Raw genomic sequence first — 26,786 nt, 5'->3', positions numbered from 1 at the left:
TTTTATTTTTTATTTTATTTAAAAAATAAAAATGAAATAATTCAAATTTATAATCTTATTATAAAATATTCAACTATATTTTTAAAAATATTAATATAGATGTATGTGTACATATATACTTATATAACGTATGTATATATATATATATATATATATTAGTGGGAATCCCATGGGGCGGGGATCGGGGTCCTTGCAGGGTGGGGAGTGCTCTCCCCGTCCCCGCCCCCTCCCTACTAATGGGGATCAAAATTTCCCCATTCTTGTCCCCACGGGGGGAAAATCATCCCCATCTCCGCCCCATTCGGGGCGGATCCCCATAGGGATCGGGGAAATGGAGAAAATTGCCATCCCGAATCCGATCCGATCCATCTATATTCGGAATATGCTTAATGCATAAGTATTGTATCGTATTTTTGGACACCAATACTTATAGGTGTTTATACAAACTCTTTTTCTTTATAAAGTGCAAATGGGGTTTTTCTTTGTGGAATTTTTATTTGACATAAATTGTCCCCTATCTATAGATTTCAAAGGATAACTTTGTATTTTAATATTTTAATAAAAAAGTCATGGTTCTCAAAACTGGAAGGGACTGAAAAAACTAGGAATTGGTTAGGTAACTGTTTCTGATTCATGCTAAAACCTCTTTTTGGTAAAAACCATTGATTTGGTTAGTGATCCACTGACCCGGGTGGCCGAACCATCAAATTGTTGATCCAAACAATGGTTTTTAGCCATTTTTTATTTTACTTTTTTTAAGTCAGAACGGGCTATCCGTTCAAACTGAATGGTTGAACTGTTCGAATTGGGAAATGGTCCCCAGAACGATTCCCTGTCTGATCCAGTTTTAAAATCCTTGAAAGAAGTGGTAATTAAAACAATTAACGTTGTATTAATTATCATATTACAAATCATGTAATTGACACTTCCATTAAAGTCATCAACCAATCTAAGCCATTAAAGATGTACTTTCTCCGCATACACCATTAAAAACGTATTAATAATCATATGTGAACACTTCACCTCCACATACACCAATAAAAACATACTTTCCTCTAATATTAATCCTTCTATCCTATAAACTTTTCCTCCTAATACCTCTTACCTATCAAAACCAACCTCACTACCTGAGCTATGATCCAACCACACACCCCTAATTGGTTGCATCCACTATTTCCGCTTATCAAAATGCCATTCACAAGCTCGTTGCCACATGCCCTCTTAAGACTAGTTAGGCATAGATTTTCGGTCTTTGGGTTGGATGAGCCCAAAAGTTTAGCATTTCTTAGTTTTTGGGTTGGGCTTGAACATAGCCCTTAGGTAGCTGAAACTAGCCCAATTATATAAATATAGAGACATTTGCATACTAGTAAATGTGCATGTACTTTGTACATTGCAATTCTAGATAATGATTGCTGATATAAAAGTTTTGGGCCCAAGAACTGAAATAAATAGGGCCCAACATGAGATTGAACAAAACGGAGCTATTGGGTCCACTAAGAAAAGAATAACAAAAAATTGGGCCCAATAAAGATGTTGGATGAGACCCAATGTGAAATTCAACTAGAAAATGGGCTCCCTAATGTATTTATGGGGAAGGTATCATTAAATTCAAACCCAAGAGTATGATGGGTAGGGCCCACTACAAGCCAAACTTAGTAGTGACAGGCTCACCATTTATGGCAATTGGAAAGATTTTTTTTTCTCTCAAATCAATTAGAGAGGTTTTCTCTAATCAATGTAGTGGGCCCGATTGATTGGCTAAAAGGAAAATTTTGTTGGCTGATTCAAGGAGAATTAAGTTAATTCAATTAATGGATTTTCTTCCTTATGTGGGCCCTAATTTCTTGCCAAGTGGTACCCTTACAAACCACTTCTAATCAACCTTATTTATACAAAGATCACCGATCTGTTAATTGGAGTTCTCAAACCCGTCAATTTTCCAAAATAATACAAATTTTAATTAAGAGAATCCCATTAAGTTGGATGTCTTTCAAATCAATCTTGTGGGGCCCTTCATTTAAATGGCAATCATTACCTATAATAGAATAAAAAATTATTGTCAAACGAAGAAAGAAACCATAGCTAGCCGAATATGGTTCGTCTCATTTGAATTCAAATTTCATGTGCCTATGTTGAAGTTTCAAATTAAATGCTCTTAGCCACGTGCATGTTGAAAGGTGTTCAACTAAAATCATTCTCTTCTCTTCGGCTCTCTCTAGCAATTCCTGAGTTTTGTTTCAACTTTTCTTGTTCCAGGAAGGAATAACTAGAAATTTGGCTTCTCAACCATTGAAGCTTCAAAACTGTTGTAGTTCCGTGTTACGTGAATCAAAGAATTTGGTCATTTGAGTTTCTATAATCAAAGAAAGCTCCATCAAATTACTGCAAACAAGAAATCTTCTATCAAATTAATTGTTGTAATCAAGAAGATCTTCATTTCTCAAAAAAAAAAATTAATTTCTTTTAATTTGTCTTCATTATTTTTTGTACTCCAAAATTACGCACGAAACTTGTGTTGACTAATTTCTGGCATTCCCAGTGGAACATCTCTTTCCTCTCATCTCTCAAGCTGGCACATCAAGTTTTTGCAAGTGGCTTGGATACATGGCTCCTAAGAAAGTCATTTCTAGTGTCACAGACAACAAGAAAAATGCAACTTATAGTACAAGGTCATCTAGTTCAAGTGCTTTGCCAACTTCTAAGTATGAGAGGCCAACCACTTGTCTCATGACGAGGTCCATGAATTCACAATTGGTTACATCTCTTATTCCCTTTAAAAAGCTGAACCAAACAGAACCTTTAAGGCAACCAATGGTGAAGGACGTTACTAAGGAAGGGATAACTCCAAGAAAAGAGTTGATCTCAACAATTCCACTTGAGCATCCAAGTGGATAAATACTTGTGTCGGATGCGGAATATAGTACCGGATCAAGGTTCGACTCTCAGCCTAACTCCTCTAAGACTAGAGGGTCCGATTACATACAAACACACTCCTACACTTCGATAGCACTCGTTATGATGACGAGAACTATTACAGTTGAATAACAGCTTGCTGAAATGGCTGCAACTATTGCTATGTTAACAAAGACAGTAGAAGAAAAAGACCTCCAAATTGCTTTTCTCATGAACTGAATTGAGCAAATGCAAGCAATGACATCTAGTCATGGACCTTCACACCCACAACGTATATAAATTAAAAAAAATTACCGATAGATAAAGGTATATCTTTACTTTGAACCATGAACGTATCAAAATTTGTACTATATATTATATTTGATGAAGAATTTCCTCCATTAGTAATGCAAATATGACGGTACGTGGATGCATGTTAAGAAAAGAATAATACAAACAAAGGGATTTATAGCCAATAGTTGGCTTATGGCTACATTAATGTAAAGCATCTTCCAATATCATAAGCTATCGAGGAGATCTCTAATATCCGAACAACTGTCGCTAAACTTAAAAACGAAGAAGCTATGTAGTATTTGCTAGTGAAGAAGGATACCATTTGCTACCCCAAACCTGATGGTAATTGGTAAGGCTGTATTTGGTTGCAATGCAAATAAATTTGTACTGATGTAAAACTATGACAGTATAAATGATATAAATGATTTGAGTGTAAATTCTGACCTATTTTTTATTTTAAATTTTAGCTTATTTTGTTTGATTGTAATACAAATAAAATAAATTAAGACATGAAAAAGAATAAAGTAAATCTAAAAAAGATTAAATGAGAATTTGTATTTTTTTTTTCATTTGCACTCCCATGCATTTGTACTAGTGCAAATAAAATAGCACTACAACCAAATACAGTCTAAGGCTGTGTTTGGAATCAGTGTAAATCAAGAATGATGTAAAAATTTACACTGGTTTGCTTTTGTTGGTGTTTGGAGGGAGTGTGTAATTATGATTGATGTAAAATTCCACTCCGGTTCAGTTTTATGTGCATTTGGATGGAGTGGAGTTTTACGTCATGAATCAGTGTAAAACTTCATCAAATGTAAAGTTTTACATTGATTATCGATGTAAATACTATATCGACAAAATTGATGTAAAACATTACACCGATCAGATCACACTTTTCAAAAGTGCAACAGTCACGATTCCAAACACATCCTAAGGGATTTTGAAATGTTAAACTGTGAACCCTAAAATTGTATGCCATTTAGAAAATCCATATATTTACATCAAGGTTTTTAAAACCGGACCAGACAGGGAGCCGTTTGGGGACCAGTTCCCACGTTAAATGGTCTAACCATCTGGTTTGAATGGATGACCCGTTTTGACTTAAAATATAAAAAAATTAAAAAATAAAAACGACCAAAAACTATTATCTAGGTCAACGGTTCGATTACTTGGGTCAATGAATCATTGACCAAAACAACAATTTTTGGCCAAAAAGCGGTCACGAGACTATCTAGTGCCTGTGTAAAATGCAGATTGATAATAAACCGAAAAAATCAAATTATGAGTGGAGTTTGTATTATTGGTATATCTAAGAAAACATCTTGATGATGCTGAAAAATTCTATACCAGGAATTTTCTTAGGAAGATGATCATGTCATTGATCAAATTTTGGGGGCATCTGTTTTAATCGTTGGGGACTTTCAACTTCCGCCTTCTAATTTTACACAAACTAAGCTCAAATTTTTGTTCATTATAAGTGAAAAGCACTACACTGTAAGTCTGTAACCACATAGATTTATAGTCTTTACATCAATTTACATTGATGATGAGTTGGCCAACTATATATGTAATAGAACTCATCTTCTAACCTTCTTGATAATAAGTTCGTAATGTAATAGAACTCATCTTCTAACCTTCTTGATAATAAGTTCGTAGGAGTAAGCTGGTTCCTTCCAGCAGCAGAGACGGGAATTTGAATTCCGCTACCATCAAATTTGGGGTGGGGGTTAGAAGTGTGGTGCTGTGCCACGCAAAGCCCATTGGGCTTGAAGCTTACAGACCACTTATGCCTTATGTTGAAATTTAATTAAATATAATGAAGGCGATAAGGATCGCAACATCAGACCACTTGGAATAAGCTCTGATACCATCTCAAGTAACAGTTTAACCTAAAAGATTAAGATGATAGGAAAGGTCCTTGAATAGTTTTTATTATCTAACACTGTAAACGGATAAGATTTTCTTTTCAGCTTTGGACTGTGATCAAGGTTCAAGGTATTGATACTGGCCGATACATCTCAGTCTTTTTTTTTTTATCTTGTACTTATTTTTTTTTTCGATTTTGGTTCAGAGGGGCTGGTTTAAGTCCCGGCTATCCTTTAAAGTAGGCCCTGACCTGATACAACCCCTGTAGGGGAGTATCGGGAAGGGCCCGATACAATATGTATCAACTGATACGTAACAATTTTTTGAACATTGATTGAGCTAGAAAGTGTTTTGAGCATTTAAAATTGCTTTAAAAACATTATAATTTGAACCAACGTTTTAAAAAATGACCCGAAAACGGAACCGTTCTGGGCACCGATTTTCGGATCAACGGTCCGACCGTCCACGTCGAACGGACGGTCCATTCTGACATCAAAATTAAAAAAATAAAAAAATGGTCAAAACCCGTTGAATGGGTCAACGGGTTGACGGTTCGACTGCTCGGGTCAACGGTTTGTTGATTTTTTCAATGATTTTGACTAGATTTCGGGTTTGGGGTAAAATAGAATCAATTGCCTATTGATTCCCAGGCCAAACGATCCAACCGTCCGAGTCAATGATGGTTAAAAAACGTTGGTTTGAACTCAAAACATTTTTAACCCCCAATTTCAAAAGCTAAAGTTGGGGCTTTGTGTTTATGGGCTTTACTTATCCAAACACAACCTTACAATCCATTACAGTTCTAGTATCATAAGGTCTGCTGATTTCTTATATTATTTGGAAATGAAAAGATTTGGGCTTTGTAGAATGAAAATGGCAGTCTTAAAAAGTATACCCAACAGCGTGCCTTTTAATCTCTTATCTCTCTACTCAAAAATGCAATTCATAGACTTAAACCCTGGTTGCCCCTTACCTATATATGGGACCTTAAATCATTAGGCTGCTCACTGATTTCAAGTTAATAGATAAAGTAAAATACCTTTTATTCATTTTTGTTTCCACATGCAAATAGATGTTTTATGTTTATGCTCAACTAAAAATTAAAAAGGAAAACAATCTTCAAAATCGGTATTTTATAAATATGGGATAAATGATATACCAAACCCACATTTATATCAAAAGAATGAATTTTAATCTCAAAAAAATTATAGAAATAAAAAACCAATAATAGAATAATTATTTTAGTGTTTAAAATTTATGAATTTTCACATGTTAGAAATTTGTTTATACTTTTGTAAATTGTTAATAACATTTTAATTTACATTAAACAACAACATATTTATTATTTACAAAAATAAAAATATTGTTTACAAATATTCAAGAATTTAATATTAAATTGAATCTATTAAATCCACTAACCTACATCTACAACAAAAATGATTTTTATATTTCAAAATAATTTATAGAAATAAAAATACTAACACTGAAATCATTATTTTAGTAATTAAAAATAAAAAAATTTCATTTGATATGTATTTTAGATGCTTAAATAGATTTGATATATTTTAAGTTGATACTATGTATTTTTATAAATTAGTAATCAATATTTTAATTTATATTTTATAATAACATATTTATTGTTTATAAAAATAAAAATATTGTTTACTAGACATTTGAGAATTTAATATTTTGTTGACTTTTTTATTATTGTTAAAAAGTAAAAATAATTGATATAATAATTAAAATATAATAGTTTCTTATGTTGTGTCTTAGACTTAAAAAGAAATTAACATAATAAATAAATAATGGCTTTGTGCATGTATTACTTTGTAAAAATCTATATAATTTGTGTCTTGGAGTTTTGATTAATGTATCATTGATAAAACTATATGATATTTATGCATTTTATTATATTTATTGTAATATATTTCTTCTTTTATACCATTAAAATATACATTTCATATGTATTTATGCTTTATTTGTGGCTATTTTGACCTTAAATTTATTGTTAATAATGTATTTATAGGATTTGTATGTATTTCCCTATGTATTCAAATGTTTATATCTTTTGTTTGCATCTAGGTATTTCCAAAGCATATTCATATCCAAGTTGTCCTAATACAATACACGACACACGCCACCAATATTTTAATTATTGCTAAAAAGACAAAATAAATTCATAACTACTTAGATTTCAAATAAGATAAGATAATCTACCAAAAGCATAAAACCGGGTGTGAACATGAATTGAGGACACATTTAACTCGATAATGAAATGTACATACAGGGAATATCTATAATCTCTTGAAAAAATGGTAGATGGGAACAATGTTGTGCTTAACCTGGAGTAATTTGAAGGGTATGCACTTAGGAACAAATTTTGGGGGTCTTTTTTCGGATTTTGAGAGGGGGGAAAGTTTGTCAATGGGATTTTGGTTCCCATTGACCAAGAATCCTATGTTCTTTTTTCATATTTATGTGAGGACCAGGGAAAGTTTATTTTGGTGGGTATATCATTTTACCCAAGTAAGTGATACCCATTTCCTAGGTGGATAAATAACTTTCCCACATAGGGGGAAAGTTGCTAATACTTGAACGAGAAAAGAATGAGCCTTTTATTAATGGATTTTTATGGCTAAAATAACCATTACCTTATTTACCTGAGAAATAAAAGAATATGAATATACACTTACTCGGGTAATTGTTTCCCAAGAAAAACTTGTTCAAATAATTACATTTATCCGAATAAGTAATTTACCAAAAAAACGGGGCCTTAATGTGTTCCTATGGCACAGAACTACAACCTTAACTTTGGTCCCATTGGCACCAACTAATGGAACCATATATGCCGCCTTGGGCTAGGCTTGGATTGAGGCCATGGGTAGCATACATATATGTACCATTATTAGATAAAAAATCTTTTTTCTAATGATATATGCATGTATACATGTATAAAATATGTATTTATAGATTTGTAAATGAAATTTGTACCCTTTATTCTTCTTTAATTTTTCAAAATAAAAAAGAGAAAAGGGAAAAGAAACTCTGATTCATCAAAACCCTAACCTTTCAAACCCAACCATTTCTATCCCGTCTCCGCCTCCGCCTTCATCTCCCTTTCCCTTCCCTACAAATCTCATTCATTCCTCTCTTTCTATCTATCACTCTTTCTCAAACCATAAAGTGGGATATAAGTTCTCTTTGTACTTTCCGGAGCAGCCGCTCAAAAGAAATCGATGGACAAGTCCATCAGCTCTACACAGTCTGCTAAAGCCGTTTGCTCTCTTTGATCATTTAGTTGAAACTTGATACTGTGGGCCACGGATTTTGTCAAGAGCAACTGGAGGACAACTTTCCAACATTTCATGACTTCCCTATGGGTGCCATTTAATGGCTTCCCTGTACCACCAGCAGCACTGTTTTCCACCATTTCATTCCCACCTCTTGTTATTCTTCTTCCACTGAAATCGAAGACAACCCAGTAAGGTGAACCCACCAGAGTACTGATGAAATTGAAGACAGCCCAGTAAGGTAAGCCCACGAGAGCACCAACTGGCCACCACCTGAGCAACAATGGAGGACGACGAGTACCGGTACTACCATCTCCTTCTTCGTTGCTGTCCAGGTCTGATTACCCACCACTGTCATTAATCCTGAGTTCCGAAGCTTATTATCCCTCTCCCGTGTCTTCCAGAGCACCGACTGTCCACCGCTTAAGCAACAATGGAGGACGCCAAGACTTTCTATCTAAAACGAAGCACTCTTTGGTTTTGCAATTCTTACTGATCGCTAAATTGGCTTCTACCATTTCTCATATCTTACCATGGAGCAGCCGTACGGATGGGTTAATAAGGTAGGTAGAAACGGACGAGACGAGAGGAAGAGGGGGAGTTAATCGCACAAAAAAAATGAAAGCTTCTGTATAGACGAGACGAGAGGAAGAGGGGGAGTTAATCGCACAAAAAAAATTGAAAGCTTCTGTACAGACGAGACGAGAGGGAGAGGGGAAGTGGGGGAGAAGTTGAAGGAAAGGGAGGGCAAGGCAGGCAGGCAGGGGAAACAGTCGCCATGCGAGAGTTTTCAAACTCAGACAGCGGTGCCGGTGCCGTGCTGGTTTGAGAAATGGTAGAGTGCTTCGTTTTTCAGGTGACTGTGCACAGTCGAATAAGCACTCTCGTCTCGTCCATGGAGCAGTCGACTGGCCCTTATTCACCTGATTTGAGCATCCGCACGAATTCAGATGTGGACAGTCGCAGTTTTCAAAATTATTTGTTTCCTCACCTGAACTAAAAAATCTGCTTGTAAATAAAAATTAAATTCAGTAAATGAACTTGTTGTAGAAGTAATAGATTTCTGCCTTCTATTCATTAAATAAAAAAGTTTTTCTCTTCTACTACTGGGCAGAAGTAGAAGTAGAAGATGCTGTACAAGTTGTAGGAATATTTCCAATTCCTTTATATTCATATAAACCATCTTTCCTAATCTTAGGGTCTAATATTGCAGCTAAACAATAAATGGGAGAAATGTTCTCCCAATATTTTTTAAATTTATTTTCCATTATTTCAATAATATATTTAAATTATGAATTATTTCTATATTTTGCAAAACAATCACTAATTACCATTAATTGATACGGTAAATTACAACTAGTTGGATAATAAATACCTGATAATTCATTAGTTGCATCATAAAAATGTTTTAAAAAATCTCTTATACAAACTGCCATTTCCCAATCTTCCTCAAATATAATATCATTAAGAATTTTTGCATTATAAAAATCAGTAAGAGTTTATTTATGAGAAATACAACTTTTTAACATAGCATAGGTAGAATTCCATCTATGTTTTACATCTAATATAAAATGTTTATATTTTAAACCATAATTTTGACATAAATATTTAAATTCTTGTTTTCTTGCCTCTGAACTTTTAATATATATAATACAATTTATAATTTTAGAAATATGAGTAGAAATAATATTCATGGCATCTTGAATACATAAATTTAAGATGTGACATGCACATCCGATATGAAATAATTTATCATTTAAACATGGTTTTAATTGATATTTTAAAATATTTATTGTAGAATAATTAAAATTCTTTTTATTTAAAATGTTTGCAACAATAGCTAGGTTAGTATGTGGCCATTCAAGCTTAGTAAAACTTAAAATTCTTTTTATTTAAAAGCTAATTTTCATCAATAAAATGGCCGGTAACACAAATATAACTTATGTTAAATTTAGATGTCCAAACATCAGAAGTAATTGCAACTTTAGAATTAAGATTTGATAACAAATAAATTAAATTTTGTTTATATGAATAAAAAAATATTTTTTAAAGCATCCGATCTAATAGTATTCCTAGAAATTTTTTTATATTGTGGATTTACAGAATTACGCAACCATTTTTTAAGCTTAGTATCTTCAACTAACATAAATGGTTGTTTTGCATGTAAAATGTATTTTGCTAATTCTTGTCTAATTTTTTCTTGTGAATATTTAAATGTACCAAAACTCCCCGTCCCAATTTGTGTTTGTGTTGTTTCTCTCTCTCTCTTCTTCTTCTTCTTTCTCATGTGTGAGCAAATGTATGATCAAATGGTCAGTACCACCCTTGCTATAATAGTTAAAGTCTCTTCTACATTTTTGGCAAATTGCTCATTTTCCCTTCCCCTCAATTTTCTCTACTTTAAATATTTTCTAAATCGGGCTACTCAACTTAGAGGCCCTCTTTTTCTTTCCTCTAGTATCAGTACCAGGGGTGGAAGTTTCACTTCCATCAATATCAATAGCATCAGTGCTAACACTATCATGATACTAGGGGTGAAAGTTCCACTTCCATCAATATCAATAGCATCAGTGCTAACACTATCATGATGTGATTGAATATCGTCAATAGTGAACATGTTGGGGAATTGGTTTTGGGAAGAGTCGACCATTTTTTTTTTAAATTCTAAAAAGATAAAAATTAATTTAATTGGACTTAGATTGCCGGTTCAGAATCACAACTTGATTTCAACGGTTAAAGTTTTTCAACATTCAAGCCTCCCAAATTGCTAACTTGAGATACTTGAGCTGGTTGAGCAAGCATTTTTCTTGTTGAAACTTCAATAAAGTTGAGACTTGAGAATTGGAGAATCAGACAATCAACCAATTAGAGTTACGCAGATTGTAGAGAATGTATGAGAGAGAGAAGAGATTAAGACAATTGTTGAATTGGTGTGATGAGATTGGTGGAGGATAGGGCTATCTATAGAAATTGAAAATAATTCAATTACCCAAAATATCCTATAAACTAACTGCTTTTTAGTTGTTGGGAGGGGTATTTTGGTCATTGTAAAGTTGTTTATAACTTTACCCAAAAAACCCCCCTAAACTAGTTGTTATATAGCTATTGGGGGGCATTTGTGCTATTTTTTCTCCCCTCCATAAGCAAAATACATAAATACCCCCCTATATAGCTATTAGGGGGGTATTTATGTAAAAATCCCCTAAAAAGCTAAAACTAGCCATTGGGTGGGGGGGGGGCAATGGCTAGTTTTCAGACGTGCCGAACGCAGCTCGATACGGGCCATGCCGGCCCGTGGGTCGCAGGCGGCACTGCACCAACAGTCGTGCTGTGCCGTGTTGGCCCATGGACTACAAACCCCCAGCCCAGCATGACATAGACCAACGTGCTAGGCCTGGCATGGCCTGCAGGCTGTTGTGCCATGTCGGGCCTGGCCGTAGGTGGCACGGCCCGATTGATACCTCTAATCCCATCCGATCCCCGACTTCCCCAATCCCATGTAGATTGCTTTCATAGGAACGGAGATGGGGGGAGGGAATATATATATATATATATATATATATATATATATATATATATATATATATATATATAACATTATTTATATTTTTAATTTTTTCATTTTTTTTTTATTTTTGTCTAGGCGTTTTACTCTTTTTGTCTTTTGCTTCATTTTTATTTATTACAACAAAATCAATTCATGCCAAACATTGGAAGTGGAAACACTTTCTTGGCTCAATTTTATTCCCAACAACTCATAGCTTTTGGATAAGCTTTTATGAAAGTATTTTTGCATTTTGGCAACAAGAAAATGCTTCACTATTTAGTAACATGTGGTTTTTTAGAACAAAATCATTTGAAGCTATTTTTTTCACTTTGTGCTTCAAAAGTACATTTGGGCCAAACATTCACAAAAACACATAAGGTATATATATATATATATATATATATATATATATATATATATATATATATATATATATTTATATATACTAGCGGGGACCGGTGCGATGCACGAGTTTTGTTCATTACAAAAGAAACAATCAAGACTTATAAAAAAATTGAAAGAATAAAAAAAATGGTCTAATCACTTTGCCAAAGACTAAAATAAACTATAGTAAGAATGGCCAAAACAAAGTCAATTTATTATTTTAAAAAAATTATTATTATTATTATTATTATTATTATTGTTATTATTATTACTACTATTGCTACTACTACTATTACTCTAATTTATGATTTATTATTAATTAATTATGATTATTATTATTATTATTTTGTATTTTTGTTATATTTAAATCATTATTATTATTACTGTAATAATTTAACAATTTATTATTTAAAATAAATGATTATTATTATTTCAATAATGTATTATTATGATTATTATTACTTAAATTAATTTATTATTTTTATTTTTACCCATAATATACATGGTTATAATCATAACCATGTACCATACAAGTCTTAATGGGCCCACTTTAAAATAGTTGTATGTGAACTTGTTTATTGGAAATGGGTTCCATCGAAAATGGGTATTAATGAACCCATTTTAAGTGGAAATTTAGTGGATTTTTAAATTAATATTTTTACTTCTATTGTTTACCTCAACTTATTTATATTATTTGACCTATTAATATTTGACTTTATTATATTTTTATTCCCTCTCCTTCTCTCTCTTAAATGTTATTTTTAAATATAATAATAAAAAATAAGAGATATTGAAAAACCCAAAGATCTCTCTCTATAATAATTAACAACTTTATTGATGTAATCAAAATATACAAGAATTACAAAGTCTCTCTCTATAATAGCTGACAGCCCCTGATGTCGGCTGTGGAATTGGAAGCCAGAAGTCTTTTGAAGGCTTGAAGTTCTGCCTAGAGTTGGACATCACTTTAGTTGTAATTGAGGGAGACGCAAAGAACGTAATTTCGACTCTGTTGGAGAATACCATTTTTCCTCCGTGGCAAATCCAGCATCTAATTGCCGATTGCAGAGCCATTCTTAGCTCTTTCAACCTGTTCTAAGTGTGTTACATTCCAAGGAGTGCCAACAATGCTGGGCATCTCCTAGCCAAGTATGATTTAAAAGTCCAAAGGGTAAAGTATCAACTTGGCATTTTTTTTTTTTTTTTTTTTGGAAAATGGTAAGATAAAATTTATTCAAAAAGAAAGAAAAGTATACAAAAGATTTACAAAAATCGAAACCCCAAAGAAGCCCAAAACAAACCAAATACAACCCGAACCCAAAACTCAAAGACCACAAAACAACACAATATGCACCAGCGAGGAGATTTGAAACCAAAATTCTCAGCCTAGCCTAAAAACTCAAAGCCTTTTAGTATATATATAGAGAGAGAGGATGGCAAATTTGTAGATATGGCAAAATATATATCATGCGTCAAGTTTGTGATACATGGCAAAAATATATACCAAGTTTAATGGCCACAAATGTGGCATAAGAAATATGCCATACAGTATTAATTTATGCCACATAAAACAATTATGGTTCACGTCACATTTTTATATTAAAAATAAATTTCAACAAAAAATAAGTTGACACAAAATTTGTCTTAATTGTATCGTCACACATGGTAAAGCCATGTGTAATCAAAGGCTTATTTATGCTTTTAATCTCAAAAACTTGTTTGATTCAACAAACTATAAAATCAGAAGATAAAAACACAAACATTCTTCATACTTTTTTACTCAAAAAAAAAAAAAATACAAGAACTAGCAAAAGCTTATCGAAAGATAAATTATAGGGGAAGGTTCATCACATAACAGATCTAGTGGAGACAATAAAGTGCGATAATACAGTAATATAACACACTTAATTATATATGCAATGTGCATGGAGATAGTACTGGGGCCATGAATTAATTTCTAGTTGGGAAACCAGAAAATGGTATCATCCGGAAGGAAGTGGCAAACAGGAACACTCCCCGGCTTAACGTTAAGCAATTTGAAGGCAACGTGGTCAGGGCTGAATTCCTTGGTGTCAATGTGGCACACAGCAACGGCCTTGGCTTTTGTGCCATCAGCAGCAACCATGGGAACCATGTATGACCTTGTGCCATGTATGACATGGCAATAGTAGACAGCGTATGGGTATGTCATCCCATGGCACACCACTTGGTTTCCTTCTCCCATTTGCTTTACGCCTGAAGATCTAGAGATGGTGAAGTGATTCTTGTGCCTATTCTCTCCATCTACTTCTGTCCCCACTGCCGTGATGTTCTTCCCCAGCTTTGAAATGCTCCAGTCTATCATCGACTCTAACGATGTTGTACAGTGCATTGCTTCTTCTTCATTATCTTCTGTACTCCTCTCGCAAGCTGTGATTGTCTCCTCTATGGCCTCTGCTTGTATTGATCCGGGCTCAATTGAGAACTCATCTAAGATGTCTGGTAGTTTGTTAGAGGAGAAAGGAATCGAGTCAGCCACTTGCCGGGATAAGAGGGTGGCTCTAGTGTAGTCTCCTGATACTTCCAAAGTCATCTCTTTGCCTGAATACAAGCTTTCCTCCAGGAAGTAATGATCAACATCAGCAGTCAGTTGTTTGTGGTTGTGAAAACATACTTCCTGGAAACCCTTCAAAGAACCCCGTTTCATAAAATGCCACTGTGCGTTGTATCTAGGAACTACAATCATCTTTCCAAGGTGATTTAGTTCAGAGTTTAAATAGATACCTGATATGACTTGTATATATTCAGATAATTCATTCAGATTTATTTGCAATTGTTGATAATAAACAACATTGTAGCAAATTAAACTAGGTTATAGAGATAAATAAGCTAATAGATTGTGGGCGAACCAGATATTAGTTGATGCTGAACCAATTTTGGCATTGGAGTATTGGGTAGCATTGAGTTCCAGTAAATCTCAGAAGGTATAGCAGCATCATCAGTTGCCACAGCCACCGCAAGTAGAAGCTGCACAAACTGTTGGATAAATGCATAAGAAGTGGGAAGAATATATAGAGAAGACAAAGAGAATATATAGAATGGGAAGAATTGAACAAAGATAAGATATATGCTGCTTTACCAGCAGAAAGGATGTAAAAATGTTTGAAGCCATTGGTGGCTTGGAAAATCAAATAAGGAAAGAGGCAGGCAGATCGAAAAGCTCTCTATAGCCAATTAAACATATATGGGAAAGAAGAGAAATGAGTGTAATGTGTAATTGCACGGTGCATCCACTACAACATATATAGTGCTTTTATAGACAGACAACCCCCCTCTAAACCCACCAAGTCGCTGTGTGCATTGACAGGTTACCTACCTATGATGTGATATCTCTTGCTAGATATTTCAGAGAAGCTTACAAGGTCCAAACACAGTCCCAAGAGAATTCACATCCTCTGAACCAACTAATAGCAATCTACCAAAAAAAACAAAACAAAAAAAAAAAAGATTTAACTCTGCCATGGTAGATTGCTATTTGTCTGCTACTGGACAAGGGAGATGCTCCCCATGCACAGCTGCTATGGCTTGTTGGAAATAAGACAGGTTTGAAAATAAGAACAGTAAATAGAACAGGATTTTGAGAATGGTTCGAATGGCTACTTTATCAGAACCATGATCGGATCTGGAAATCCTAGATAAACTATAACTGAGATTAACCAGTTTGAGTGGAGTCTTGATATCTATCTGATGATGTGGTAACTACTGGTGATATGTCATCATTATCCTCAATATGCCCCCTCAAGCTAATGGGTATAGGAAGCACATGCAGCTTGTCAACTATCAATGTGAAGCGTGGAGATGATAGAGGTTTGGTGAAAATATCAACAAGCTGATCAAGAGAAGGAATATGCTGTATCTGAAATGAAGGCTTAAGAAGAAGACTCAGAGAAAGTGGAAGTCGACTTCAATATATATGGCAAGTGCAAGCATGAAAAATTGTTATCAATTAGTAAAATTAATTAATTTTTGGATTTGCATGGGGCCCTGCTAGTATACTATTAAATCTCGGCATGAGACCTTGATGGCAAAATACCCTTCAACATCAGTTCCAAAGAGAGTTGGAATCTAATATGGAGAGATGTACGGGTTGTTTGGCAAGTCTTTTTGGGAAGATCTTCTGGTAGCTCTGATAGTCAAAAGTCGCATTGAGTTTCTGCGTTAAAATTTGAGCAGCTCGAAGCCTGTTTGGTTAAGGCATGTCTTTTTGCGCGCATTTCTACACAAAGATGAATAGAAAAAAAGCGCAAAAACTCTATTTAGATTGTTATAAGATAAGAATATATGTATCAATGCACTGGGTTTCGGTTGAAACTAATCTAAATCAAAATGAATTTGAATAGATTGGATGATCCAGACATTAAATTGGACCAGTCCAAATTGGTCCAAAACATTCATTGGATTAGATTGGACCTGATCCATTATTTATAATGGACTCACATTGGACTGGATTGGATTGGACCAAATCCAGTCCAATTGACACCCCTATCTCTCTACCCTGTAAAACTGGTTTAAGTGTGAAAAACAATAAAGAAATTTGAGATATTTAGAAAGAATATATCTCATTTCACTTGCAATCAATCTTTACAAACTAGGCAGCAGACTGATTTTTGGTCTATTCTTGTTTGGCTTGTATAAGATCTACTCGCCAAAAGCCGGAGCATCGAAAAGACGCGAGAAGCCCATTTTGGGTTGATTTCAGGAAGCTCCAAATAAAGCTTTTCACGCATTTTGCATTTTATTCTCGCGTAGAAAGACACGGAAAGATGAACGGAAAGACGTGTATCTACCAAACTAGCCTCGGGCTGCTTAGATCTTCATGCAAAAGCTCAATGTGTTTTTTGACCATCAAAACTACCAGAAGATCTTCCTAAAAAGACTTGCCAAATGGGCCTTTAATTAACTAAATATAGAGTCTTGATCGGGTTATCAGGTCAATGGTCTGACCAGCCAGGATAATGAAAGATTGAATATATTGGTCATTTGGTCATGTGAACGAGGGGAAAATCCCACTTATAGAGCCCATTAGGGCTTTTGCATTTGGATTGAGCTGCTACAAAGAAGCGGTTCATGTTGAGAATCCATGTTCCGGGTATGAATTTACTTAGGCCACGTTAGGCATCATCCTTGCCTGTTTCTGTCCTGCTCTAGAAACAATCAACCTAAAAGTGATCTTGTAGATGGTCTCCCAAAGCTGAAATTCACCAAAAACAAGGTTTGTGAAGTATGCCAAATAGGTAAGCAAGTGAAGACATCTTTCAAACCCAAAAGAAGGTATTATCTACCACTGGTTCTCTTCACCTCTTGTATCTTGACTTATTTGGACCAATTAGAACCACTAGTACTCTTAGGACATAAACATAAAATCTTGAAATCATTTACAAAATTTTGTAGAAAAGTGGAAAAGGGTGCCAAATTGTGAAGGCTAGAAGTGATCATAGAGGTGAATTAGAAAATCTATAATTTGTTTAACTTTGTAAAACATTAAGCATTAGTCATAACTTTTCAGCACCTAAAACTTAGCGAAATGGAATTGTCCAAAGGAAGAATATGATCTTACAAGAAATGGCAAGAAACAATGTTAAACTATCATAAATTACACAAGTTTTATAGTATGAAGTTGTAAATACCAAGGTTTTTAAAATTGACCCGGAGACCGAACTGGTCAGGGGTCCGGTTTCCGGGTTGAACGGTTGGCTCGTTTTGACAAAAAAAATAATAAAAAAAAACAGGTAAAACTGTTGAACGGTTTGAATGATTCAACTGCCCAAGTCAGCGATTTGCTGACCAAATCAACAGTTTTTTACAAAAATCCGATTTTGGAGAAGAACGAAATTGTTCACCTGACCGGTTCCCGGTTTTGAAAACCATGATAAATACAGCTTGTTATGAGTTGAATAGAGGTATAATAAGACCAATCTTAAATAAAACATCATATGAACTTTGGAATGAAAAAAGAAACAAAAAAATTGGGTATTTTAAGGTGTTTAGATGTAAATGTTTCATTCTTAATAGAAAAGAAAAGCTGGGTAAATTTGACGCAAAATCTAATATTTGCATTTTCCTAGGATACTTAACCAGTGACAAATAAAGAAAGAGTATATAACAACAGAGCTCTAATTAATGAAGAATTAAGTTATATAACTTTTAATGAGTTAGACCCTCTTGATCTAAACATCTTGATACACATGAAGAAATTGAAAAAATAATAAAAAATTGGAAATAGATAAATGTCAAGAAGAAGAGAGTGAATATGATAAAGATAATGTTGAATATACAATACCTAGTCCTAGAGAATGGAAGTTCACTAGCAAACTTCCTTCACTCTAATGATGTATCTATATATTGGTTAGCAAACTTTGCACTCTATATATTTGTATTTATACTCCTTCCAAACTGAGCCTAAAGACCTATATTGTCAGTTGGAGTAGCCCATAAAATTCTATACCAACATAATTTTCAGGTTGGATCAGATCAGATAATTGAATCCAATTGAAAATCGGATTGAATTCGGATCGACCTATATATATGTATATATTTATAAATATATTTACTTATAAAAATATATGTATATATTAATACGTTTATTAACATATTTATTTATAAATATGTTTATATTACAATTTTTTGTAATTTTTTTATAAAAAGGCACGCATATATTAATATATATGATAAAAATAGTTAAAAAAATACTTGCACTTTTTGTTTTTCTTTATATAAACTGTTATGTTTTTATCTTTTAATAATTTATTAAAATTTTCAGAATTCAAATCGGATTGGATTAGATTCCGATATCCAACATCCTTAATGTATTCGAATTCGAATAACCATTTGTGAGATTTGATCAAATCTTTGGATCGGATCGAATCTTGAATATATGCTATCAGATCGGATTCAGATATACTGGATTGGATTCAGATATACCTGATTTGAATCTGATCCATTCTGTTTGGATCCCTACACCTTTTCTCTCATCCACTTTTACGCAAAGGTTAATTTCTAAGGCTCAGGTTGGAAAGAGTAAAACACAAATATGTAGAATGCAAAACCTTGTATTTTATATTATTTTGTATGTATTTGTATTTTATATTACTTCCAAAGGAAGACTTATGGACTAATCCTCTTATTTTTCAAAGGATAAAGTGATGAAACGTCTCCTGAAGTTTTTTATTATTGCTAAAACCTCTCCTTAAGTTTGATTAATTGCAATCACCTCCCCTAAACTTTTTGATTCAATTGCAAGTAAATTCCCTATGTTAGAATATTCTAAAAAGTACACAAAATGTCCAAAATACCCATGCGATTACTTTTGAGAAAAATGTTTATTTTCCAAATTTACTCTTTATATCAATTGCTACTCGAGTCTTTCCAATCTCTTTTCTAAAATTGATTTACTTTTCAAATTTGCCCTTCATATCAATCACTCAAAGGTAAAACTGCAACTTTAAACTCTTTTTTTTTTTGTTGTTCGTAAAGTTTGTATTGGTTTTATTGTAGAAACTAGCCTCAATAGTAACTACATGGATATTTTGGAAATTTTCGTGCCTTTTGTTAAAGAATTTTAACAAAGGAGGTCTACTTGCAATTGTATCAAAAAGTTTAGGGGAGGTGATTGCAATTACCAAACTTCACGGGAGGTTTCATCAATTTACCCTTTTTTAAAATGAAGAAAGATATTAGAAAATAATAAATTAATTACTTTTTCATATATATATATATGTCATATATATTAAATTCATATAAATATGAAATATTGAATTTATTACATGAATATAATTATGGTGTAGAAACTGTACTGCAAAGGAACATAAACCAATTACATTAAAGAGGTAAAATGTCTACTTCGCTTTTCTTTGATTCACATTTTTGCTTCATGTTGTAATTAAACAGTTAGCACTTGCCTTATATAAAGGGCAGCCTAGTGCATGATGCTTCTGCCAATATAGGGTCTAGGAAGGATGGATGTATGCAGACTTACCCTTGTCCAAACAAAAATAAGAAATGATTTAAGTATCAATAATTGAAAAGATATGACATTAAATAGAATAGAGTAATGATAAATTGGTGTAGCTAACCCATTAGTTGGGATAAAGCTTGGATGATGATGATAAAGGTTCAAAATATTGTTACGTATTGGTCTGTATTGTTCGATACGTATCGTATCGGGGTTGGCCTTCTTGATATGCCCTTATAAGGGTTGTATCAGGTCAGGCCATGGTTTAGAGGGTAGCTAGGACTTAAATTGATGATCTCTCTGAATTGATTTTGATAAAAAAAAAATAAAATATAGGAAAAAGCACCGATATAGGCTGATTCACCGATATTTAGAACGTTGATGATGATGATGAATATTTATGTGCCAATTTCAAATATTAAATAAAGACAAAATTATAGTTTTAAGAGAAATTTGCATAATTAAGGTTCATTTTTTTAGAAAAAAGAAAAGCTTTATTGAAAACATCATGAAAACTTAACTCACGTTAGTTATTTTCACGCGACATGGCCCCGTAATGATAAAATTCAATACACAAGGATACAATTAATTATCTCTTAAAATATTTAGCTTTTTTTGTTTATAATATTTTCTAAATTTTATTAATAAATTCTCAAAATACAAGATATAAAAAATTCAAGAAAGTGATCACAAAGAAATACAGAAATAAATCCTGTCAATAGACTTAGAAGGAAAGCAAGATTTATGTCCTATTATTTACCATATATATTATATTCAGAGAACCGAATTTAATATAAACAGGTATTAACACATTGCTTAAACCAAAATTAGGATTTTAACTATCTTGTGCAATATATTCTGAAGAAAATGTTGATTTTTATTATAATTATTATTATTTTTATCACATTTAATACAATTGAAACATTTGGGTTCTGTAATATTTTTTTCTACAGTTCACATTATTCATCTGTTTTATTATTTTTTTTGGGTTTCTAGCATAGAAGGGAATTTTTGGGGTTTAATATCAATAAAAGATATACTTAAAAAAAAATTTCAAAAATAGGTTAACTTTTTAAAAATAATATTAATAAAGGGCAAAAACAGGGGATGGAGAGCTTCTCTCCATTTCCGAGGATCCCCGTCTCTATCCACGGGGATTTCCATCCCGCGGGGATCTTTATTTCCTGTAATTTTTTATAATGTTAATTAATTTGTTTTTATTTTATTTAAAAAATAAAAATGAAATAATTCAAATTTATAATCTTATTATAAAATATTCAATCATATTTTTAAAAATATTAATATAGATGTATGTGTACATATATACTTATATAACGTATGTATATATATATATATATATATATATATATACATATATTAGTGGGAATCCCATGGGGCGGGGATCGGGGTCCTTGCGGGGTGGGGAGTGCTCTCCCCGTCCCCGCCCTCTCCCCGCTAATGGGGATCAAAATTTCCCCATTCCTGTCCCCACGGGGGGAAATCATCCCCATCTCCGCCCCATTCGGGGCGGATCCCCATAGGGATCGGGGAAATGGGGAAAATTGCCATCCCGAATCTGATCCGATCCATCTATATTCGGAATATGCTTAATGCATAAGTACTGTATCGTATTTTTGGACACCAATATTTATAGGTGTTTATACAAACTCTTTTTCTTTAGAAAGTGCTAATGGGGTTTTTCTTTGTGGAATTTTTATTTGACATAAATTGTCCCCTATCTATAGATTTCAAAGGATAACTTTGTATTTTAATATTTTAATAAAGAAGTCATGGTTCTCAAAACTGGAGGGACTGAAAAAACTAGGAATTGGTTAGGTAACCGTTTCCGATTCATGCTAAAACCGCTTTTTGGTAAAAACCATTGATTTGGTTAGTGATCCACTGATCCGGGTGGCCGAACCATCAAACTGTTGATCCAAACAATGGTTTTTAGCCATTTTTTATTTTTTATTTTACTTTTTTTAAGTCAGAACGGGCTATCCGTTCAAACTGAATGGTTGAACTGTTCGAACTGGGAAATGGTCCCCAGAACGATTCCCTGTTTGATCCAGTTTTAAAATGCTTGAAAGAAGTGGTAATTAAAACAATTAACGTTGTATTAATTATCATATTACAAATCATGTAATTGACACTTCCATTAAAGTCATCAACCAATCTAAGCCATTAAAGATGTACTTTCTCCACATACACCATTAAAAACGTATTAATAATCATATGTGAACACTTCACCTCCACATACACCAATAAAAACATACTTTCCTCTAATATTAATCCTTCTATCCTATAAACTTTTCCTCCTAATACCTCTTACCTATCAAAACCAACCTCACTACCTGAGCTATGATCCAACCACACACCCCTAATTGGTTGCATCCACTATTTCCGCTTATCAAAATGCCATTCACAAGCTCGTTGCCACATGCCCTCTTAAGACTAGTTAGGCATAGATTTTCGGTCTTTGGGTTGGATGAGCCCAAAAGTTTTGCATTTCTTAGTTTTTGGGTTGGGCTTGAACATAGCCCTTAGGTAGTTGAAACTAGCCCAATTATATAAATATAGAGACATTTGCATACTAGTAAATGTGCATGTACTTTGTACATTGCAATTCTAGATAATGATTGCTGATATATAAGTTTTGGGCCCAAGAACTGAAATAAATAGGGCCCAACATGAGATTGAACAAAACGGAGCTATTGGGTCCACTAAGAAAAGAATAACAAAAAATTGGGCCCAATAAAGATGTTGGATGAGACCCAATGTGAAATTCAACTAGAAAATGGGCTCCCTAATGTATTTATGGGGAAGGTATCATTAAATTCAAACCCAAGAGTATGATGGGTAGGGCCCACTACAAGCCAAACTTAGTAGTGACAGGCTCACCATTTATGGCAATTGGAAAGATTTTTTTTTTCTCTCAAATCAATTAGAGAGGTTTTCTCTAATCAATGTAGTGGGCCCGATTGATTGGCTAAAAGGAAAATTTTGTTGGCTGATTCAAGGAGAATTAAGTTAATTCAATTAATGGATTTTCTTCCTTATGTGGGCCCTAATTTCTTGCCAAGTGGTACCCTTACAAACCACTTCTAATCAACCTTATTTATACAAAGATCACCGATCTGTTAATTGGAGTTCTCAAACCCGTCAATTTTCCAAAATAATACAAATTTTTATTAAGAGAATCCCATTAAGTTGGATGTCTTTCAAATCAATCTTGTGGGGCCCTTCATTTAAATGGCAATCATTACCTATAATAGAATAAAAAATTATTGTCAAACGAAGAAAGAAACCATAGCTAGCCGAATATGGTTCGTCTCATTTGAATTCAAATTTCATGTGCCTATGTTGAAGTTTCAAATTAAATGCTCTTAGCCACGTGCATGTTGAGAGGTGTTCAACTAAAATCATTCTCTTCTCTTCGGCTCTCTCTAGCAATTCCTGAGTATTGTTTCAACTTTTCTTGTTCCAGGAAGGAAGAACTAGAAATTTGGCTTCTCAACTATTGAAGCTTCAAAACTGTTGTAGTTCCGTGTTACGTGAATCAAAGAATTTGGTCATTTGAGTTTCTATAATCAAAGAAAGCTCCATCAAATTACTGCAAACAAGAAATCTTCTATCAAATTAATTGTTGTAATCAAGAAGATCTTCATTTCTCAAAAAAAAAAAATTAATTTTTTTAATTTGTCTTCATTATTTTTTGTACTCCAAAATTACGCACGAAACTTGTGTTGACTAATTTCTGGCATTCCCAGTGGAACATCTCTTTCCTCTCATCTCTCAAGCTGGCACATCAAGTTTTTGTAAGTGGCTTGGATACATGGCTCCTAAGAAAGTCATTTCTAGTGTCACAGACAACAAGAAAAATGCAACTTATAGTACAAGGTCATCTAGTTCAAGTGCTTTGCCAACTTCTAAGTATGAGAGGCCAACCACTTGTCTCATGACGAGGTCCATGAATTCACAATTGGTTACATCTCTTATTCCCTTTAAAAAGCTGAACCAAACAGAACCTTTAAGGCAACCAATGGTGAAGGACGTTACTAAGGAAGGGATAACTCCAAGAAAAGAGTTGATCTCAACAATTCCACTTGAGCATCCAAGTGGATAAATACTTGTGTCGGATGCGGAATATAGTACCGGATCAAGGTTCGACTCTCAGCCTAACTCCTCTAAGACTAGAGGGTCCGATTACATACAAACACACTCCTACACTTCGATAGCACTCGTTATGATGACGAGAACTATTACAGTTGAATAACAGCTTGCTGAAATGGCTGCAACTATTGCTATGTTAACAAAGACAGTAGAAGAAAAAGACCTCCAAATTGCTTTTCTCATGAACTGAATTGAGCAAATGCAAGCAATGACATCTAGTCATGGACCTTCACACCCACAACGTATATAAATTAAAAAAAATTACCGATAGATAAAGGTATATCTTTACTTTGAACCATGAACGTATCAAAATTTGTACTATATATTATATTTGATGAAGAATTTCCTCCATTAGTAATGCAAATATGACGGTACGTGGATGCATGTTAAGAAAAGAATAATACAAACAAAGGGATTTATAGCCAATAGTTGGCTTATGGCTACATTAATGTAAAGCATCTTCCAATATCATAAGCTATCGAGGAGATCTCTAATATCCGAACAACTGTCGCTAAACTTAAAAACGAAGAAGCTATGTAGTATTTGCTAGTGAAGAAGGATACCATTTGCTACCCCAAACCTGATGGTAATTGGTAAGGCTGTATTTGGTTGCAATGCAAATAAATTTGTACTGATGTAAAACTATGACAGTATAAATGATATAAATGATTTGAGTGTAAATTCTGATCTATTTTTTATTTTAAATTTTAGCTTATTTTGTTTGATTGTAATACAAATAAAATAAATTAAGACATGAAAAAGAATAAAGTAAATCTAAAAAAGATTAAATGAGAATTTGTATTTCTTTTTTCATTTGCACTCCCATGCATTTGTACTAGTGCAAATAAAGTAGCACTACAACCAAATACAGTCTAAGGCTGTGTTTGGAATCAGTGTAAATCAAGAATGATGTAAAAATTTACACTGGTTTGCTTTTGTTGGTGTTTGGAGGGAGTGTGTAATTATGATTGATGTAAAATTCCACTCCGGTTCAGTTTTATGTGCATTTGGATGGAGTGGAGTTTTACGTCATGAATCAGTGTAAAACTTCATCAAATGTAAAGTTTTACATTGATTATCGATGTAAATACTATATCGACAAAATTGATGTAAAACATTACACCGATCAGATCACACTTTTCAAAAGTGCAACAGTCACGATTCCAAACACATCCTAAGGGATTTTGAAATGTTCAACTGTGAACCCTAGAATTGTATGCCATTTAGAAAATCCATATATTTACATCAAGGTTTTTAAAACCGGACCAGACAGGGAGCCGTTTGGGGACCAGTTCCCACGTTAAATGGTCTAACCATCTGGTTTGAATGGATGACCCGTTTTGACTTAAAATATAAAAAAATTAAAAAATAAAAACGACCAAAAACTATTATCTAGGTCAACGGTTCGATTACTTGGGTCAATGAATCATTGACCAAAACAACAATTTTTGGCCAAAAAGCGGTCACGAGACTATCTAGTGCCTGTGTAAAATGCAGATTGATAATAAACCGAAAAAATCAAATTATGAGTGGAGTTTGTATTATTGGTATATCTAAGAAAACATCTTGATGATGCTGAAAAATTCTATACCAGGAATTTTCTTAGGAAGATGATCATGTCATTGATCAAATTTTGGGGGCATCTGTTTTAATCGTTGGGGACTTTCAACTTCCGCCTTCTAATTTTACACAAACTAAGCTCAAATTTTTGTTCATTATAAGTGAAAAGCACTACACTGTAAGTCTGTAACCACATAGATTTATAGTCTTTACATCAATTTACATTGATGATGAGTTGGCCAACTATATATGTAATAGAACTCATCTTCTAACCTTCTTGATAATAAGTTCGTAATGTAATAGAACTCATCTTCTAACCTTCTTGATAATAAGTTCGTAGGAGTAAGCTGGTTCCTTCCAGCAGCAGAGACGGGAATTTGAATTCCGCTACCATCAAATTTGGGGTGGGGGTTAGAAGTGTGGTGCTGTGCCACGCAAAGCCCATTGGGCTTGAAGCTTACAGACCACTTATGCCTTATGTTGAAATTTAATTAAATATAATGAAGGCGATAAGGATCGCAACATCAGACCACTTGGAATAAGCTCTGATACCATCTCAAGTAACAGTTTAACCTAAAAGATTAAGATGATAGGAAAGGTCCTTGAATAGTTTTTATTATCTAACACTGTAAACGGATAAGATTTTCTTTTCAGCTTTGGACTGTGATCAAGGTTCAAGGTATTGATACGGGCCGATACATCTCAGTCTTTTTTTTTTTTTTTTTTTTAACTTTTACTTATTTTTTTTTTCGATTTTGGTTCAGAGGGGCTGGTTTAAGTCCCGGCT

General features: G+C 33.5%; 1 protein-coding gene across 3 annotated transcripts; it reads right to left on the bottom strand.

Annotated features, from left to right (window-relative positions):
* Nucleotides 1-14,081: 14,081 nt before the first annotated feature.
* Nucleotides 14,082-15,551, bottom strand: LOC104591205 (BURP domain-containing protein 6-like). 3 transcript variants are annotated; one of them, XM_088888927.1, is made up of 3 exons: nt 15,395-15,551; nt 15,165-15,291; nt 14,082-15,048 (listed from the first exon to the last, which is right to left on the bottom strand). In XM_088888927.1, the coding sequence occupies exons 1-3, from the start codon at nt 15,425-15,427 to the stop codon at nt 14,234-14,236; spliced, it is 975 nt and encodes a 324-aa protein (XP_088745053.1). In that variant the 5' UTR covers nt 15,428-15,551; the 3' UTR covers nt 14,082-14,233. The 3 variants fall into 3 exon arrangements, with proteins under 3 accessions (XP_088745053.1, XP_088745054.1, XP_088745055.1); XM_088888928.1 differs by having other exon boundaries at nt 14,082-15,039; XM_088888929.1 differs by having other exon boundaries at nt 14,082-14,991.
* Nucleotides 15,552-26,786: the final 11,235 nt, after the last annotated feature.

Source organism: Nelumbo nucifera, chromosome 5 (genome assembly GCF_055504915.1).
Source record: "Nelumbo nucifera cultivar China Antique chromosome 5, China Antique-T2T, whole genome shotgun sequence".
NCBI classification, from domain to species: Eukaryota; Viridiplantae; Streptophyta; class Magnoliopsida; order Proteales; family Nelumbonaceae; genus Nelumbo; species Nelumbo nucifera.
Note: the sequence above shows the minus strand (reverse complement) of the source record. Positions and strands in the feature narration are given on the sequence as shown.